Below are 19,485 nucleotides of genomic sequence, written 5' to 3'. Positions count from 1 at the left end.
CAAATACTCCACTAAATATAGAAGTACCCCCTCCTAGGTTCTGACCATTCGCATACCTGCTTGTGACAATGATCACATCCTCAGAGATTGTAGCCATTTCTTTGATAGTAAGATAGCACATTCTTCTCAGTGTTTGCTGCAAAATTATTTATAAAAGGCAGCAGTTATTCATAAGGAAATGGTTCTTTACACTATTTGAAGTGAGAGCCCCAAGTAGATATATTTAGAACATTATTCTGAAAAAGGTTCTCACCTACCCAAAAAAAATCCTTTTAAAAATACCTGGATGAGACAACATTCAGAATACTACTGTTTCCCAAACAAGTAACTGACCGGCACACATCTAGGTGAAAATTTTAAAATCCAGTTAATTATATAGAGATCCAAACTTTGACAGTGTGAATCCAAAGACATAGATTTCTCAAAGTGTTAAAGGCTTATCCTAGAAAATGTATTTTAAAAATTCTTTAAATATATACGGGGCGCCTGGGGGGCTCAGTTCGGTTGAGCATCCGACTTCGGCTCAGGTCATGATCTCACAGTTTGTGGGTTCGAGCCCCGCGTCGGGCTCTGTGCTGACAGCTCAGAGCCTGGAGCCTGCTTCAGATCCTGTGTCTCCTTCTCTCTCTCCGCCCCTCCCCCGCTCGTGCTCTGTCTCTCTCTCTCAAAAATAGATAAATGTTAAAAATTTTTTTTTTAATTCTTTAAATATATGGATGGAAAGACATGCAGACTCTGTATCTTCCTCAGTCCAGCAACTTAGATGTTTTTCCTTGAAGTATTTGTGCTTGTATAACCAACTCCCACTTTCAAGTATCAAGATTTCTAGAAGGATACCTGGATCCGAAGTAACTGTTCACTTACCAATAGTAAAGTTTCATCGACCTTCCTACTCCCCTTCCCTCTGGTTTATTCATACACTACGGGCACCGGTTCCTCTAGCTTGTCTGGCCTCGTTCCCTACCAGGCAACGTCACATTTCTTATAAGCAGTGAAACTCAAATACATCAGACCCGGCTCCAGACCCCAAGCTGTAAAAAGAACCTGGTGGAGACTAGTGAGCCCATTAAGGGAAGCGAAGGAACTGAGGAGTCTCGTGGTGATTAACCAGGAAAAAATCATCCAGGGAAAGTTTAAGTGAAAAGAGAAAGAGAAAGCCAGGAGGGGTCAGATGAATGGGGCAGATGACAGCCATACAAACGTACTCTGAGAAGAAAACAAAAAATAAAAATCAAAACTTCAGAGCTGAAGAAAATTTGTCCCTCCCCCCCGATAAAAATCTACCGTGAAGCGGAATAAAACTGGAAATTAAAAAAAAAAAAAATTCAGCTAAAGCACAAAAAATGGGGGTGGAGGTGGGGGGAAGGGCTCTACACTATTATTCATCAGGGAAATACAAAAAAAACCATATTTCAGATACTACTTCACACCCATCAAAATGGCTAAAATGACGAAGAGTGACAATACAAAGTGTTGGCAAAGATGTGCTTGTTACCACTAAAACATACTGTCTAAACAAACACACAGAAATGTCGAATGAAATAGGAACACAAAATTTAACGATGTAGCCAAGGGTAAAATCAAGAGCCATTCATGGGTGCCAAAACGGAAAAGCAAACACCTCATAGCCGGAGAAGTACAAGCCCAGGGCCTTACAGGCATAGGATAAAGGATCTAAAGTCTAGAAAGAGTGAGATTCTAAAAGGCACATTCTTCAGGCTCACAGAAAATCATTCTAGATAATGACTCAGAAATCTGGCAAGAAATGAAGAGCAGAAGCGGTAAACAGTGAAGACAGTGTGGTATTGGCTAAAGAATAAACAAATAGGCGGGTAGAATAGAAGAGACCCTGAGAAATATGCCCGCATAAATACAGTCAACTGATCTTTGACAAAGGAGCAAAGTCAATACAATGGAACAAAGGTAGTCTCTTCCCCAGATGGTGCTGGAACAAGTGGACACCCACATGCAAAAAAAAAAAAAAAAATCTAGACACAGACCTTACACTCTTAACAAAAATTAACCCAAAATGGATCACAGACCTAAATCTAAAATGCAAAACTGTAAAATCCCTAGAAGAAAACATAGGAAAAAACCTAGATGACCTTGAGTATGATGATGACTTTTTAGATATAACCCCAAAGGTATGATCATAAAAGAAATAATGAAAAAGCCAGCCTTATTAAAAGTAAAAACTTCTGGGGTGCCTGGGTGGCTCAGTCAGTCAAGTGTCTGACTTCGGCTCAGGTCACGATCTCCCAGGTCATGAGTTCGAGCCCCATGTCAGACTCTCTGCTGATAGGTCAGAGCCTGGAGCCTGCTTCGGATTCTGTGTCCCCCTCTCTCTCTGCCCTTCCCTGGCTCATGCTCTGTCTCTGTCTCTCTCTCTCAAAAATGAATAAATGTTAAAGAAAAAAAAAAAAAGCAAAAACTTCTGTTCTGCAAAAGACAATGTCACGAGGATGAAAAAAAACGCGAGCCACAAACTGGGAGAAAAATGCCTGTAGAACACACACCTGATATAGGATTGTCACCCAAAATATATAAAAACCTCTTAAAAGTCAAAAATAAGAAAAACAACTTGATTAAAAATGAGCCATAGACCTTAAGACACTTCACTTAAACAGATAAACAGATGACAAATAAGTATATGAAAATATAAGTATTAAAGTGTAAGAGTTCTTTATATATTATAGATGTACACACTACAGGTCATTTGGGAAAGGCAAATTAAAATAATGAGATACCACTACGTTCCTAATAGAATGGCCAAAATCCAGAACACTGACAACACCAAATGCTGATGAGGATGTGAGGCATCAGGAACTCTCGCTGGTGGGAATAAAAATGGTACAGCCAAGGGGTGCCTGGGTGGCTCAGTCGGTTAAGCGACCGACTTCAGCTCAGGTCATGATCTCGCGGCCCATGAGTTCGAGCCCCGCGTCGGGCTCTGTGCTGACAGCTCAGAGCCTTCCTAGGCATTTGCCTAAAGGAGTTGAAAACTTCTGTCCACATAAAAACATGCAAACGATGTCTACAGCAGCTTTATTCATAACTGCCAAAACTTGGAAGCAACCAACGTGCCCTTGAGTAGGTGAATGCATAAACTGTGGTACATCCAGACAAAAGAATATTATTCAGCACTAGAAAGAAAATGAGCTATCAAGCCACGGAAAGACATGGAGGAAATTAAGTGCCTCTTACTAAGTAAAAGAAACCAGTCTGAAAAAGATACATGCTATATAATTCCAACTATACGACATCCCAGAAAAGGAGACAGTTAAAGCATCTGTGGTTGCCAGGGTTTGGAGGTTAGGAGGCAGGGATGAATAGATGAAGCACAGAGGATTTTTCAAGTCGGTGAAAATACTCTGTAGGGGCGCCTGGGTGGCTCAGTTGGTTAAGGGTCTGACTTCAGCTCAGGTTATGATCTTGAGGTTCGTGGGTTCAAGCCCCGTGTCGGGCTCTGTGCTGACAGCTCGGAGCCTGGAGCCTGCTTCGGATTCTGTGTCTCCCTCTCTCTCTGACCCTTCCCTACTCGTGCTCTGTCTCTCTCTCAAAAACAATAAACATTAAAAAATATATAAAAACAAAAAGAAATACCCTTTGTAGCATTTAATGATTATCCACATGATTATGATGTGCCAATGCAGGTTCATGAATTATAACAAATTTACCACTCTGGTAGGGGATGTTGATAACGGGAGAGTCTATGCACGTGTCGGGTTAGGGAGTATACAGGAGAAATCTCTATACCTTCCTTTTAATTTTGCTGTGAACCTAAAGCTGCTCTAAAAAAAATAAAGGCTTTCTTTAAAAAGTGGTAAGGACATGAGTAAATCTCAGTGAACAGCAAACAAAACACCCACCAAAAATGATGTGTTATCATATGTGTATGTGTATAAATGTGCATGTGTGTATGTATAATATACACATGTTTATACATTCGCATACATAAAGAGGTTCTCAAATCTTCCAGGAACAGGTACAAGACAAAGATAAATGTTAGATTCTGAAAGTCAAATATCCATGTTGCAATTTCTAGGGTAACCACTAAAAGAACTTCCAAACTATTATCCCTCTGATGCCCTGTTCATTTTAATTGTCTTTTTTCTCTTTTGGCTTCATTTTGGATAGTTTCTGTCTTCCAGGTTACTGATTTTCTTCCCCTACAGTCTGGAATCTGCTATGAACCCCATGCAGTGTATCTTTCATTAAAAAAATTTTTTTTTATTGTTTATTTTTTTGAGAGAAAGAGAGACAGAGCATGAGCAGGGGAGGTGCAGAGAGAAGGAGACACAGAATCTGAAGCGGGCTCCAGGCTCTGAGCTGTCAGCACAGAGCCCCACGTGGGGCTTGACCTTGTGAACTGCGAGATCATGACCTGAGCCGAAGTCCGCCCACTTAACTCACGGAGCCATCCAGGCACCCCGAGGTGATACCTTTCTGAGAACTACACCAAACGAGAAGGTCTTGCCACTCTCACTGGTAGAAATACCAACGAGTGCCAGCCCTGCATTCTGGTGTTCCTTTCTTTGGCCTTGGGCAGTTTCCTTTTACATATGCACAGATCAATTCTTATCCAAAGGTTTAAGTGGAGCCCCTCAGCAAATTGCTAGAACTATCTCTTTCCTTTCTTGCTTCTCTCCCTCTCCCCCTACTTCCTTCCTCTTTAGTACTCTGCTCTACAAATTTGAGCTTTCTTGGCTTCCTCAAACTCTGTCGGTTTCCTCAACTCAGAGAGATAACTAGGCTCCTTTTCAGTGGGCCCTCCTTGACCTGATACTTGTAATCTGCCTCTGGACATGAGATAACGCTAGGGCTTACTCTGTTTTTCTTTTTTCCAGATCACAGACCCAGGATGCCTGTTAATCTAATGTCTGAAAATTACTGTGTAATATATTTTGTTTGATCTTCTAGGTATTTGTGGTAGCAGGATAAGCCTCACCCCTTTACGGCACCATGGCTAGTAACAGAACAGAAATATGTCTTCTTTTTTTTAGTTTATTTATTTATTTTGAGAGAGGGCATGAGCAGGGGAGGAGCAGAGAGAGAGGGAGAGAGAGAGAATCCCACGCAGGCTCCACACTGTCAGCGCAGAGCCTGATGCAGGGCTCAGTCCCACAAACTGTGAGATCATGACCTGAGCTGGAAACCAAGAGTCAGACACTTGAACGACTGAGCCACCCAGGCACCCCCAGAAATATGCTTTTAATATCAAAATATATGGTGAATTCCTAGGCACTCTTTTATTATTAATTTCCAACACCAATCCTTTGTAACTAGAGAACACGGTCTGTACAATTTCATTCCTTTAAAATTTGTTGCGTCTTGCTTTATGGCTCAGTATATAGTTTTTTTTTTTTAAAGATTTTATTTTTAAGTAATCTTTGCACACAACGTAGGGCTTGAACCCACAACCCCGAGATCAAGAATCACGTGCTCCACCAACTGAGCCAGTCAGGCACCCCTACAATCAATTTTTACAAATGTTCTTTGTGTTTTGCATTTACATTTAACGTGGATTTGGGTCTACATCTAATCTTATGATATGATTTATGTTTGTCCTTCTTGATCCATCTTTCTTTCTTTCTTTCTTTCTTTCTTTCTTTCTTTCTTTCTTTCTTTCTTTCTTTCTTTTTTCCCTCCTTCTTATGGCTGGATTTTTCAGCATTCTTTTTTTTTTTTTCCACACAATTAATTTGGAAAAGAAAAACAATTAATAGAGAAAAATCAATGAAACAAAAAGCTGGTTGTATGAAGAGATCAATGAAGTTTATAAAGCTCTAGACAAACTTCCCAGGAATAAAAGAAAAGATACAATTTACCAGTATCAGAATGAAAGAGAAGACATTACTTCTGATCCTACAAACACTACAAAAATAAAGGAGTATCATGAATAATTTTAGGGAAACAAAGTTCAACAATTTCAATGAAATGAACAAATTCCTTGAAAGACACAAACTACGAGAGCTCACTGAAGATGATAAATAATTTGAACAGATAGCACCAAATCTATTCTTTTTAATGGGGTTAATTATCAAAAGCCTTCTCCTAAAGAAGACAGCTTTACTAGTGAACTCCATCAAACATTTCAGGAAATATTAATAATGATTCTACAAAAACTCTTCCAAAAAGCAGAAGAGGAAGAAACACTTCCCAATTCATTTTCTGGGGCCAGCATTATTCAAATACGAAATCCAGACAAAAATATTATAAGAAAAACCTGCAGATCAATATATTTCATGACTACAGACTCAAAAATGCTTCACATAGTTTAACAAACAGAAACCAAAGATTTTATGTTTTCCAGAAGAATAAATAAGTGCATCTCACCATATTAACATATTGAAACAGAAAAGGCATGATCATCTAGTGGGTGTAGAAAAAGCAGTTGACAAAATTCAATACCCATTCACAAAAAAGAAATCTCTCAGCAAACTAGGAATAGAATGGAACTTCCTCAACCTGATAAAGAGCATCTATGACAAACTTAAGAGCTAACACCATACTTGGTGTCACACTTGGTGGTGAAAGACTAAATGCTTTGTTCCTAAGATCGGGAACAAAGCAAGGATGTCCCCAACCGTCACTTGTATTTACCCTGTGCGATAGTACAAGAAGACAGTAGGGTAAGACAAACAAATAAAGAGCATGCAGATTGAAAAGGAAAAAATAAATTCTCAGGAGTCTTCCAAAATACTCCTAGAACTAATAAATGAATTCAACAAGATCACAGGAAACAGGTCAATATGCAAACAATTAACTAATTTATAAACTACAAGCAATATGGACGCAATAGTATTTTAAAAGTCTTAACTAGGGTTAAATTTCGCCAAGCATATATAGGACTCATACTCTAACTGCTGACAGGAATTAGAGACCTGAGCAAGGAGAGACAAATACTGGGTTTGTGTAGCCAAAAAACCACAATAATGTTACAATGTCAGTTCTCCTCAAATTGATCTTCAGATTCAATGTAATCCCTATCACAGTTGCAGCAGATTTTAAATATATGTTACAATGTCAGTTCTCCTCAAATTGATGTTCAGATTCAATGTAATCTCTATCCCAGTTCCAGCAGATTTTAAATAATAGAAACGGAAGCTGATTCTAAAATTCATATGGAAAGGCAAAGAACCCAGAAGACCCAAAACTTGTGAAAAAGGGAAAGAAAAAAAGGAAAATGTGGACTACTCGCTTTAAAACTTACTGTAAAGGTATAGTAATCAAGACAGTATGGTACTAGAATACGAATAAACATATGAATAAACACAATGAAACAAGATAGAATGTTCCAGTGTGCCAATGTAACTCAATCATTATCTCTCCCTTCTTCCATTTTGACATGCAACCATTTCAGTACCATTTGTCTAGACAAGAAAGTTAAGAGGAAAAGGAGGAGGTGGTGAAAGGAGGTAGGGGAGGGAGGTGAAAAGAAATCCAACCCTTACTTTATATCATATATAGAAACTAATTCAAAATGGATCAAAATGCCGTTAAAAAAAAAATTAAAAAAAAAAAAAAAAAAAAAAAAAGGGGGGCGCCTGGGTGGCTCAGTCGGTTAAGCAGCCGACTTCAGCTCAGGTCACGATCTCGCGGCCCGTGAGTTCGAGCCCCGCGTTGGGCTCTGTGCTGACCGCTCAGAGCCTGGAGCCTGTTTCAGATTCTGTGTCTCCCTCTCTCTGACCCTCCCCTGTTCATGCTCTGTCTCTCCCTGTCTCAAAAATAAATAAAACGTTAAAAAAAAAAATTTTTTTTAAAAATGGATCAAAATGCCTAGAAAAAAGGCATAGGAGAAAATCTTTGGGACACTGGGTTAGGCAAAGATTTCTATCATACACATCAGAAGCATAATTCACAACAGAAAAAAAAAACTGATAAACTGGAATTCATCAAAATTTAAAACTTCTCTTTGAAAGACTATGGAATGAAAAATACAAGCCACAGACTGGCAGAAAATATTTAGGAAACATATCTGATAAAGGACTTGTATCCAGAATATACAAAGACCTCTCAAAACTCAAAAATAAGATAATATACAATCAAATTATTAAAAATGGGCAAAAGATATAAACAGATCCTTCAGTACGGAAGATATACACAAAGCAAAAAAAAAAAGCACACGAAAAGATGTTTGACATTATTAGTCATTAGGAATATGCAAATTAAAACTACAAAGAGATACCACAGCATACCTATTAGGATGGCTAAAATTAAAAAGAAATCAATTTTAAAAAGCAAAAAAAGACAACACTAAGGGTCAGCCAGAATTCAGAGTCACTAGAACTTTCTAACAGTGACGGCAGAAACGGAAGAGGGATTGGCAGCTTCTTACAAAGTTAAACATGCCTACACCTATCATCTGTGACCGAGCAACCCCAGTCCTAGGAACTGACCCAAGAAAAATAAAAACTTACGTTTAAAAAATTTATACACGAATGTTTACAGCAACGTTATTCGCAACCACTGAAACCTGGTAATAAACCAAATATCCTTCAAAGGGCAAACAGTAGACAAGCTGAGTGAAATAAACAGAAGTGACCTACTGATACAAACAACAGATAAACCTCAACCGCGATATGCTAAGTGACTCAACAGGCTTCATTCATATGAATTCATATCATTGTTATGACTTCCCAGACAGGAAAAACTATGCAGAAAGAAAAAAGATGAGTGGTTGCCTGGGAGAGAGGATGGGAGGAACAGAAGGATGGGAGGAATAGATCACATGTAGAGGCATGAGGGAACTTTTTGGAGTGATGGAAACATTCTAAATCTTGACTGCAATGGTGATGATACTACTGTATGCATTTGTCAAAATTCATAAAACGATACTCTGTAAAGGGTGAATCTACGAAAATTATACTTTTTTTTTTTTTAATGGAGAAGACAACAGTATAAATGAATGAAAACACCAGCCACACACTGGGAGGAAATATTTACAAAACACCTCTCTGATAAAGGTCTTGTATCCAGAAAACATAAAGAAAGCTTCCAACTCAATAAGAAGACAAACGACATGATTTCTTTTTAAAGAGTAAAAGATTTGAACAGACACTTCTTCACCAAAGAAGATACACAGAAAGCAAATAAGCATACATCTGCTTAATGCAGTTGTCATTAAGGAAATGCACATCCAACAATGTCACTTCTGGGTGTCAAGCAAAGAAAAGGACAGTAGGTCCACACAAAGACTTGTACTTGAATATTTACTTTTGGTGGCTTTGTTCATAATATCCATAAACTGGAAACAACCCAAATATCCATTTACCTGTGAAGGGATAAGGAAACAAGACCACCACCATACGGTGGAATACTACTCAGTAGTAAAAGTGAAAAACCACCAACACACACAAAAACTTGAGTCAATCTCAAAGGCCATAAACTAAGAGAAAGAAACAAGACATAAAAGTCATAAAAAGGCTATATGTTATACAATTAAATTTAAGTGAAATTCTAGAAAATTCTAGAAAATGCAACCATGTTGTCAGAAAGTAGATCGCTGGCTTCTTAGATGCTAGGGGTCGAGGAAGGACACAGACAACTAAGCGATGTGGGGGCACATTCTGGGGTGATGGAGGTTTCTGTTTCGTGACTGTGGAGATGGTTCCATGACTCCACACACTGGTCAGAACTCACTGACCTGTACACTAAAAATTGGTGAATTTTTTTTTTTTTTTTTTTTACTTTTTAAAGTTTATTTATTTTGAGAGAGAGAGAGAGAGAATGAGTGGGGTGGGGTGGGGAAAGAGAAAGAGGGAGAGAGAATTCCAAGCAGGCTCTGCACTGTCAGCACAGAGCCCGATGCGGAGCTCGAACTCGTGAACCGCGAGATCATGACCTGAGCTGAAATCAAGAATCAAACGCTTAACCAACTGGTTAAGGTGCCCTGGTGAATTTTATAATATGTAAGTTATACTCAGTAAAGCTGTATTTTAAATACTAAAACAAGAAACATTTCCTATAAGTCAATAAGGGGAATATAAATACGCAAAGAATATGAATAGGCAATTCACAGAGGAGGAAAGTAAAATGGCCACTAAACATAGGAAGAGTCTCAATTTCAGCAATGATCATGAAAATGCAAATTAAAACCACAAAGAGATGCCATTTCACATTCTTCTGAATGTCAAATATTTAGATCTGATAATAAATTGTCAGGAACAGGTTTAAGGATTTGAAGCAACGTCTATGTAAATTATTCATACAAGATCAGTTTAAAGATCAATTTGATAAGATCAAATAACTAGCATTATCTAGAAATGCCACTTGTAGGTATCTACCCCAGAAAAATTCTCACCATGTGCACAAGACATGTACATAAACATTATGTATAATGTCATTTGGAATAGCAAAAAGGGGGAAGCAACTATTATCTACCAAGGGGAGAATGAATAAATAAATAGAAATACTGTATATTAACACACTGGGATTACATGCAGCAGTGAAAATAAATAAAGTAGATGTATGTGTAGCACGAAGGTAGATCTCAAAACTATTAATTTTGAAACCAGCAATAATAATATGATCACTTATATTTTGAAACGCACAAAAATATTAAGTATAGATTATGCATACAAACAAACGTATGTACTACATATATACAAACATTGATAGGAAGTTACCAATCTCAAGGGAGTAATGACCCTCTGGTAAAGGAAGGCTGGTAAACGAAGAAGCCCCACATGCTGCCAGCAAATTCTCCACCTCTCCTTCCTCCCCCCAAAAAACCTCAATCCCACGTTCTGCCTAAGGGACCATCAAAATGAATCACAGCATGCTATACGTTGTTAGTTACCTCGGTCACTACAAAAAACCTAAAATATCCGGGCCACTATTTGTCACCTGGAAACTTACCCCCATGCAGCTGGGAACAGCGCCTAATGTGGCACTGTCTTCCATCCTTCTCAAATCCCAAACCCTCCATCACGCTCTCTGGCACTTTCATCATCACTTATATCCTTAACTCTTCTCTGAACACCCCCATCTTGCCTCTAACTGAAAGCTGGCTCCTCTCTAAGCATCCCCTGCAGCCCTCCCAAATGGCGGCTGGTGTCTCTCCTTTAACCCTCATCCACCAGACCTACAGGTGGGGAAGCTCACCGCCTGTTGAAAATCTCCACACTGCCTTCTTCCGCTGTACCTTGTTCTGCCCTAAAAATCTCTGGCTGTAAAGCTTATGCCTTTAGACGGCATCACCTGTCACCATTCCCGGTTGCATAAATAGACCTCCGGGTACTTGCCTTATTTAAAAAAAAAATATTAGTACCATGTTCGCCACCACAATCTCCAATATTAGCCCAGTAATAATGGCAGGTGACTTTAATATCCATACAGACAATACTTCTAAAGCTAACTACTCGGTAGAATTGGCCGCGTCTCCACCGATCCTTCCTTCCTTTTGCAATCACCCACTTCCACTGTTGCCCCCACCAGTATAACAGTATCCCCCATCACAATTTCATTTCTAAGCAACTTACTCCCCAGCCACCGCTCTGGACTCCAACAACCCTTTCACTTCCTCATGACCTACGATCCCATCGATCCGATCAACTTCTCACTGTTCCAGTCAGCCCATGTCCTTGCTTCCTAACCAGATCCCACAGTTAATAGAACTCAATTTCCTTGCTCTTCCCCCCATTTACGAACCTGGCAAAAACCCTAACCCTGATTGAATCCAATCTCCAACTGCTCTATGCCACATCCTGAAGCGTGCAGCTGGAGAAAAACACTCACTGTGCCACCAAGTAATACGTTCAATTCATGACCACTAACTCCAAGGTGCCATTCATACTCTCCAACAACCTGCATTTCCCCATTCCATTTCCTAGAAAATTATTTCATGCCTTCTTTTTTTTTTTTTTTAGAGAGAAAGAGAGAGAGAGAAAGAATCCCAAGCAGGCTCTGCACCATCAGCACAGAGCCCCAAGTGGGGCTCGATTTCCTGACAGCAAGATCATGACCTGAGGCGAAATCGAGAGTCGGACACTTAACAGACTGAGCCACCCAGGGGCCCGGATGCCTTCTTTGCTTAATACAACCTCTGTGCCAGAGGCTTCGAGTTTGTCCTCCTTCTGTTTCTTCCCTGCCCTGCACCCTCTTCTCTGCTCTATGTCCAGCTCTCCCTCCCAACTGCCAGCCCTCTGAGCAAATTCACCACCAGACACCTGCACGACAAATTCACAGAGCGACGAAGAGGCAGCAGCCTTCCACAATTGTCACACCAGTCCCTCTCCACGGCCCTCCTCCGGCAGCCTGAAATGCCGAGCTTTCTAGTCTAACTCCCTATTACATAATTCTACGGTAATCATGACGGTTCTGCTTCCCTGATTGAATTCGCCCCAAATTTCTGGTATAGGAAGTGATTACAGGGAAACAGGACCTTAACAATAGAAATCTGAAATTGCTTCTCTGATTTGATAAAAGGCATGAATGGCCCCATTTCCAGTTGTAAAGGGGATACTCATAGTCCAGGGCATGCAGGGGCCAAAGTACTTAAATCATCACCTGGAGAAGCAGATTCAAGGACCTATAGAAGACAAGGCTTGGGTAACCCAGTAGTGGCTGCCATGGGATGTATTGTAAACATGGGTTCTTATAATGGGTTAGTTGCTTCTAAGGACGCCGGAGAACTTGGTCAAAGAAATGAGTCCAGAGTTTTAAATTCACTGCTCAAAGTCTAGGTGAGGGACTAGAAATTTTCTAGAATGCCTTGATAGAAAGCCTGTGTCATGTGGACACAGGGCCAAGAATTCTGAAAAGCAAATCCTCTGTGTGGCCGAGTTATAATGCAAAATCAATACCCACCCTGCAGGGAATCTTAGGTTAAAGGGAAGACTTTGATCAGGAAGGAGTGGGACCCTGGGAACTGGGATGGGGACATACGGGCAGATTCTGAGAAAGCTGAGCCTAAACTCCCCAGGCCTCCTGGGCAAGTAGCAGCTCTTTATTCTGTCTGAGGAAAGGAGTCTCCCTTTGCCTGAAGAGTGTGTAACAAGCCTCAACTGAGACAGTTGCCTGACAAGGGACTGCTGATGTTCGTAAGGAGTCACCTCCTCCTGAAACTTATCATTACCCAGACACTTAACCACCCTCACATCCTACAAGTTTCTGGGGGTTGGGCACAAAACGTGGCCTGGAAAGATATGCAAAACATACCAAAACACTGCAAGATTGGGACAATTTATGTCACCAGAAAGGTGGGAAATAGATCTCCCCAGACTCCCTTCTCTGCAGGTTCTGAGCTAGAGCCAGGCAAAAGAGAAATACGCACCACATTTAGAAGACGGAAGTAAAGCTGTGGCCACCATGCTCTGGGAGTTGGGGTGGCTTACGGCAGAAACACAAACGCTGAGGTGCCGGGAGCTTTACTTTGTCCTTACTCTTCTTTTTCCCTCCCCATGTCCTCTTCCCCACTGTGCATCCGGCTCATCTTCTTCCCTGCCCGACCCGCTGACCAACGGCAACCCCAGGCTCACCAGAAACTTGACTATGAACTTAGAGAGGTGGTAGCTACGTCCACTGACTTCCACACCAGTCCACTTTCGCCGTGGCGTGCCACAAGCTGGATGGGAATGGCTTTTATGACTGTATGATAGATGTGGGGTGGGGAGGGGATGGCTTTATGCTATATTCTATCCATCTCTCATACTCACATGGCCTTTAATAAACATTGAAAAATTTGATGAAGATAAATAATTTTTAAGTAATGTTAAATATTGCAAGCAACCTTTCCCAATTTAGACCATTCGAAGCTCCCCCAGGAAAAAGAATAAAAGGAGTTTTTCCAGCCGAAAAGAATACAATAAAAAGACTTACATCGTTAGACTGAAACAACCGAGTCATTGCAAAGAAGGCTTCTGTGGCTTCCATAGTTCCAAAGTGCTCACCCTAAGGAAAATTTAAAACAATTTCTTAAACTTAAATAAAGTATACTAAGGATTTTCTCTTTATTTCTCTTTATTTCTGCAAAAGTCTCTTAGAACTCGGGAAGAAAATCTCTTTGTAAACATTCTGCCTCTACGCTGTTTTTCTGGCTTTCAATTTATAAACGTGCATGGCCATTTTGCCCACTCCTTATTTAAAATAATTTAGTATCACAAGCCATGCTATAAAAGTTCTGGAATAGTAGTCTCTAACCTTTTAGCAGGAACTATTTTAATTTCCCTAGAGAACTGCAATTTACAAGGAGGTAGAAAATAATAGCAAATTGAGTTTCTAATCAGAATGGCATGTTATTACTACACCACCTACAAGCAGAGATCACACCTTTTCCATTCCATAATCCAATGCCCAGCACAAAGCCTGACATATTATAAGAGCATAATAAATATTAAATTGTAAAGAACTACATATTAGGAATCCTAGAAAACATGGCAAAAAGGGACCAACTGAAAGGGCAGGAACCAGATTAGTTATATGAAAGTAAGCCTTTGGATGATGCTTTGCATCAGAACTTTACTGCGCTTCATAAATCATCTGAGGAGCTTGCCAAAACGCAGAATCTGATTCAGTGGCTCTGGGTGAAGCCTGAAATTTTGCATTTCTAACTAGCTCCCGGTGATGCAAATGCTGCTGGCCTGGGAACAACATTTTTTTTAAGGCACAAGATGCTAGATAACCTGTTTCACTCACAGTCAAAAATTCCAGATTATAGACCGCCTAAAACATGACCATTTCAATATTTAATTTCATTAAAAGCAATCCTATATAAGGCATTAGGCTCAATCACTTCAATCTATTTGTCATTTACAAGAATAAGAGTTTATAAGAATAAACAGATTCTGATGAAAAACTTTAAAAGTTTAGGATGAAGGACAAAGTATAAGAATTTACAATCATTTATTTTTATTTATTTTTTAAATGTTTATTTTTGAGAGAGAGAGAAACAGAGCACAAGGGGAGGAGGGGCAGAGAGAGAGGGAGGCTGGAACCTGCTTCTAAAATCCGAAGCAGGTTCCAGCCTCTGAGCTGTCAGCACAGAACCTGATGTGGGGCTCAAACCTATGAACCACAAGATCATGACCTGAGCCAAACTGGGACACTCAGCCACCCAGGTGCCCCTACAATCATTTAAATCAGAGTACCCAACTTGCTCACCAACGACAGATTTCCCCCTCTTTCTTTCATAAATATGTAGGGAATACACACAAGTCCATGCACTTTTCAGTCCTATCAACAGGCCCGAAGTCCCTACTTTTTGACTTGAAATTTAGAATATATGAATAGGCCAACTGCGGTAGAAATTTAGAAGTATTTTTCCATAAAGCATTACCAACAACTAGACAAAAGATTAAACTAAGGTTCCCAAACCTGTTTCCGTAGTTGACTGTGTTTATCATATTATACTGGTAATTTCCTTATCAACATAATTAAATGTTTCAACATGAGTTGCTCAGCAAAGAGGCATTGGCCAATATAAAAGTATATGCTACTTGGGGCACCTGGGTGGCTCAGTCCGTTAAGCATCCTGCTTCGGCTCAGGTCACGATCTTGCCGTTTGTGAGTTCAAGCCCTATGTGGGCTCTGTGCTGACAGCTGAGAGCCTGGAACCTGCTTCGGATTCCGTCTCCCTCTCTCTCTGCTCCTCCCCCACTCGTACGCTGTCTCTCTCTCTCCCTCTCTCTCCCTCTCTCTCTCTCTCCCTCTCTCTCTCTCAAAAATAAATAAACATTAAAAGATAAATAAAAAAATTTAAAAAAGTACATGCTACTCTGTACCAACTTCATCTACTGGAAACTCTGCTTATAGGGGTGCGTGGGTGGCTCAGTCAGTTAAGCATCCGACTTCAACTCAGGTCATGAATTCAAGTTCATGGGTTCAAGCCCGCATCGGGCTCTGTGCTGACAGCTGGGAGCCTGGAGCCTGCTTCCGATTCTGTGTCTCCCTCTCTCTGTCCCTCCCCAGCTCACACTCTGTCAAAAATAAATAAACTTTAAAAAAAAAAAAGAAAGAAAGAAAGAAACTCTGCTTATATAATGGATTTAGTCAAGGACACAATGTGTGCTACAAAAAATTAAATCAAACAGACTTTGCTTTAAATGTTTCTAATATGGTACCACGGAGGGATAGGATGTTTGTGTAGGAATGTATTTTATGTAAAAGTATGCACTCGATGCTCAGTCTCCATTTGCAAATTACAAATCATTAAGTCTCCGAATGAGGCCTTCAGTCATGAAATACAGTAAAAGTAAAAGATATTCTCAGGGAATTCAAATTGGAAACCATAGTCTTCTTATCACCATATGTAAACCACTGGAAGTCTGTGTGTGTGTGTGTGTGTGTGTGTGTGTGTGTGAATCTAAGAAACAAAATCACATCTTCTAAGCTCCTAGACATTTCATGACACTTTTTTAGTCTGAAGCAAAACAAACCAAAGCACAAGAAAAAACAAAATTGATAACAATAACAGCAAACAGAATCTATGTTCCATCACAGCAAATACTTTTTTTGGTTTCCTCTGTTACATCCCCAGTGCCTAAAGCAACATAAGAGTCAGCAGGTGTATTACAAATATTTGCTGAATGACCGAATGAAAACTGTTCCTGAATGTATGTGTCCAGGACCATTCGCAATGCTTTACACTCATTACCTCATTGAATCATTACGACTTTATAAAACAGGTACTATCATAATCACCATTTATAGAAAAGGACATTAAGGCGCGAAATGGTTAAACTCAGAATCATTCTGCTTGCCATGGTACGGTAGGGATAATAAATAAAATCTATTAAAATCAAAGCTTGAAAAACATCACTATTATATTCCTCCCCCTCAAAAAAAGGTAAAATGTCTGTTTGGAATTTGTCGAAGATTTTGTACTACATTTTTGGGGGCACACAAAGACCTCTGAACAAATCTAAACAACACGCTTTAACATGAACTAATGCTTGTTAAATTCAAATTGATGTTGAGAATCTACCGTGTGCTTGGCTGGTCTGGAACCTCATGAATAAAACAGACGTATGTCATAATCCTTGTCCTCAAGAAGTTTTACATATCATTACCTTAATCAAACACTGCAGACTTTTAAATTAAGGGAATTTAAAAAAATAAATAGCGATACTTTCCAGAAAGTGCTTCACTGCATGTTATTCCAGGAAACAAATCTGAAGAAAATCAAAATAGTCTACCTGGTTCAGTAAGTAAAGAATCTTTGTAAGAATATGTAAACATCTTCTTGGATTGATGGGTGTTTCATTGAATATACGAGCCTATGGGGACAAAAAGCATTGTTACACTAGTATATTTTCTATCACAGATTTCTATCACGGATTGCAAAAAATCAACTGTAATCAAACAGACATAGTCTAATAAACATAAAATAAACATATTTTAATCACAATATCCAAATAATGTTGTTTACAGTTTTCAATTCATCATACTATATGATACATGATTAGATATGGCCTTGACTTTCTACCTACACTAACTCCTTCCCTTCGATCTAGTACGTCAATTTTATGGGCTTTATGTGTTAAGTAAGAATCACAGCATTTATCTACACCATTTGAAAACAATTAATGTCCACAACTTCCTTCAGTAACCTTACACTAAACACCTCTTTAGCATTGTATTTAAAATTATCACCACGTAGCAGAGTCTACATGATTTTGCATTTCTATAAATTCTAGACAGGCTTCTGATTAAGTAACCCCTCTTCCTTTCCCCTCAAGTCTATATTCTCTGAACACAGCTATTATATTCTTCAATTCTTATTTTTGATCATAGTATTCAAGCAGCTCTCTGCCCACCATCTAAAATGGAATAGAAAAGAAAGAACACAGGGTCCGGCTCAGGTCATGATCTCAGGGTCTGTGAATTTGAGTCCCCCATGGGGTTCTCGCTGTCAGCAAGCACAGAGCCGACTTCGGATTCTCTGTCCTCCTCTCTCTCTCTGCCCTTCCCCCGCTGGTGCTCTCTCTCTATATATATATTATCTCTCCCTCAAAAATAAATAACTTAAAAACACACACACACACAATACAGTTCCAAGTCATACCTCCTGTAAGACAGCACTCTTCTCCAGATGCCGAAAAGGATTGGAGCCACTACCTATATCATAAACAAAAAATGTCTTTAACAGCTGTCCTAGACAAACTTATCTACAGAAGGGTATTGATTGCTTGGGGTATCTCACCTAAGTGAAGTGACCATTTGGGTATCACGGTGACAACCATTACTATTATGCATTTAAACTGAATAAAATCATTTTGATCCTGGTACTAGCTGTCATTGCTATCCTTATAAGATCTCGTACTTCTGTTTTGCAGGAACTCTGCCCAAAACGAGTGTCTTCTTTCCCTGTCCTCTTTTTACGTGAATGTTACAAGTATATGTCATGTGCACACAGCTAAGATTAATGAGATTGCGGTAGGGCCCTTTGGATTTCCCTAAAGGCAGGCACTATCTTTGGTGTTTCCAACAATTTCTGCCAGGCAGAAAAGAGTTTAGCAAAGAATCCTACAAAGCTGAAAGGGGCCGTGGAGATTTACTAACCCAAACCTCTACCACACCACGGGAGAGCACCAAACATTGAGGGCTTTGGGTTTGGGGATTGGGGTTTTTTTGTTGTTGTTGTTGTTTTTAGGTGGCTTGACATCTTCCCCATTTGCTCTGGACCAAAGACGGGTTATCAAGAACGCAACTGACTTTTGGATGCCGGAGCATTAAACGACCGATGTACCAGGGCGCAGTCTTAACCCCCCTGGGAAGACTGGAAGGTACAAGGCGCCTCCAAGTTCATACACACACAAGTCCCATCGAGCCCAGACCCACTCTGGGCCTCCCACTACCAGCGCCCCCCCGCCTCGCCCACGCGCGCACCCACTCCCTCCGCCACGCGCCGTGGGTCCGCCTCCTCTGCGGGCAGCCCACCCCAGGCGAGCGCGGCGGAGGCGGCTCCGAGGGGCTGCGCCCAGGGGAGGGGGCGGGAGCGGGGGGCGGGGCCGCCGAGCTGCCCAAGCGGCGCGCGGGCGCGGGGCGGGAGCGCGCGACCCGAGGGGAGGCTCCGGCGCCCGGGGGAGGGGCTAGGGGCAGGCCCCCGGCTGCAGCAGAGCGGAGCCGGGCGGAGGGAGGAGCGGGCTCCAACTCCGGCCCCCTGGCACACCGGCGCCCACGCCTTCGGGTCCGCGGCCCCCAAGAGCAGGTGGCGGCGGGCGAGGAAGGGGCCCCCGCGGCGGAGGGTGGGCGTCAGAAGCCCAGCGCGTACCAGACTCCTCGTCCTTCTTGTCGAATTTTTTAATCATCTTGGACGACTTCCCAGCGCCCAGACCCACCGCAACCGTCCCAGGCGCCGCAGCCGGCGAGCGGAAGAGGCTGCAGGAAGGCCGGCCCCGTGCTCTGGAGCCGGTTGGGTCGCCGTCCCGTCACTCGGGGAGAAGGCCCGCCCTTCCCCGGCTGTCGCGGCCGCTCTCGTCCCCTGGGGACGCGGCCACGCCCTCTCCTCCTCCCCCAGCCGGGCGGAGGCGGGGCCAGGCGCTG

At 41.2% G+C, this 19,485-nt stretch overlaps 1 protein-coding gene across 2 annotated transcripts in view; it reads right to left on the bottom strand.

Annotated features, from left to right (window-relative positions):
• The window catches only part of COPG2 (COPI coat complex subunit gamma 2), a 116,777-nt gene extending 97,428 nt beyond the window's left edge, over nt 1-19,349 (bottom strand). Inside the window, exons 1-5 of one of the 2 annotated variants that reach the window (XM_058724252.1) lie at nt 19,214-19,349; nt 18,005-18,057; nt 17,136-17,216; nt 13,822-13,893; nt 57-136 (exon numbers count right to left, since the gene is read on the bottom strand). In XM_058724252.1, coding sequence (XP_058580235.1) covers nt 57-136; nt 13,822-13,893; nt 17,136-17,216; nt 18,005-18,057; nt 19,214-19,250 — 323 coding nt within the window. In that variant the 5' untranslated portion in view covers nt 19,251-19,349. Of the gene's footprint in view, nt 1-56; nt 137-13,276; nt 13,540-13,821; nt 13,894-17,135; nt 17,217-18,004; nt 18,058-19,213 lie in introns of those variants that run through there. The other variant, XM_058724253.1, reaches the window with a different exon arrangement.
• Between the last annotated feature and the right edge of the window lie 136 nt (nt 19,350-19,485).

This window comes from Neofelis nebulosa, chromosome 4, assembly GCF_028018385.1.
Source record: "Neofelis nebulosa isolate mNeoNeb1 chromosome 4, mNeoNeb1.pri, whole genome shotgun sequence".
Classification (NCBI taxonomy): Eukaryota; Metazoa; Chordata; class Mammalia; order Carnivora; family Felidae; genus Neofelis; species Neofelis nebulosa.
The sequence above is the reverse complement of the archived record's forward strand: the minus strand, read 5'-3'. Positions and strand labels throughout refer to the sequence as shown.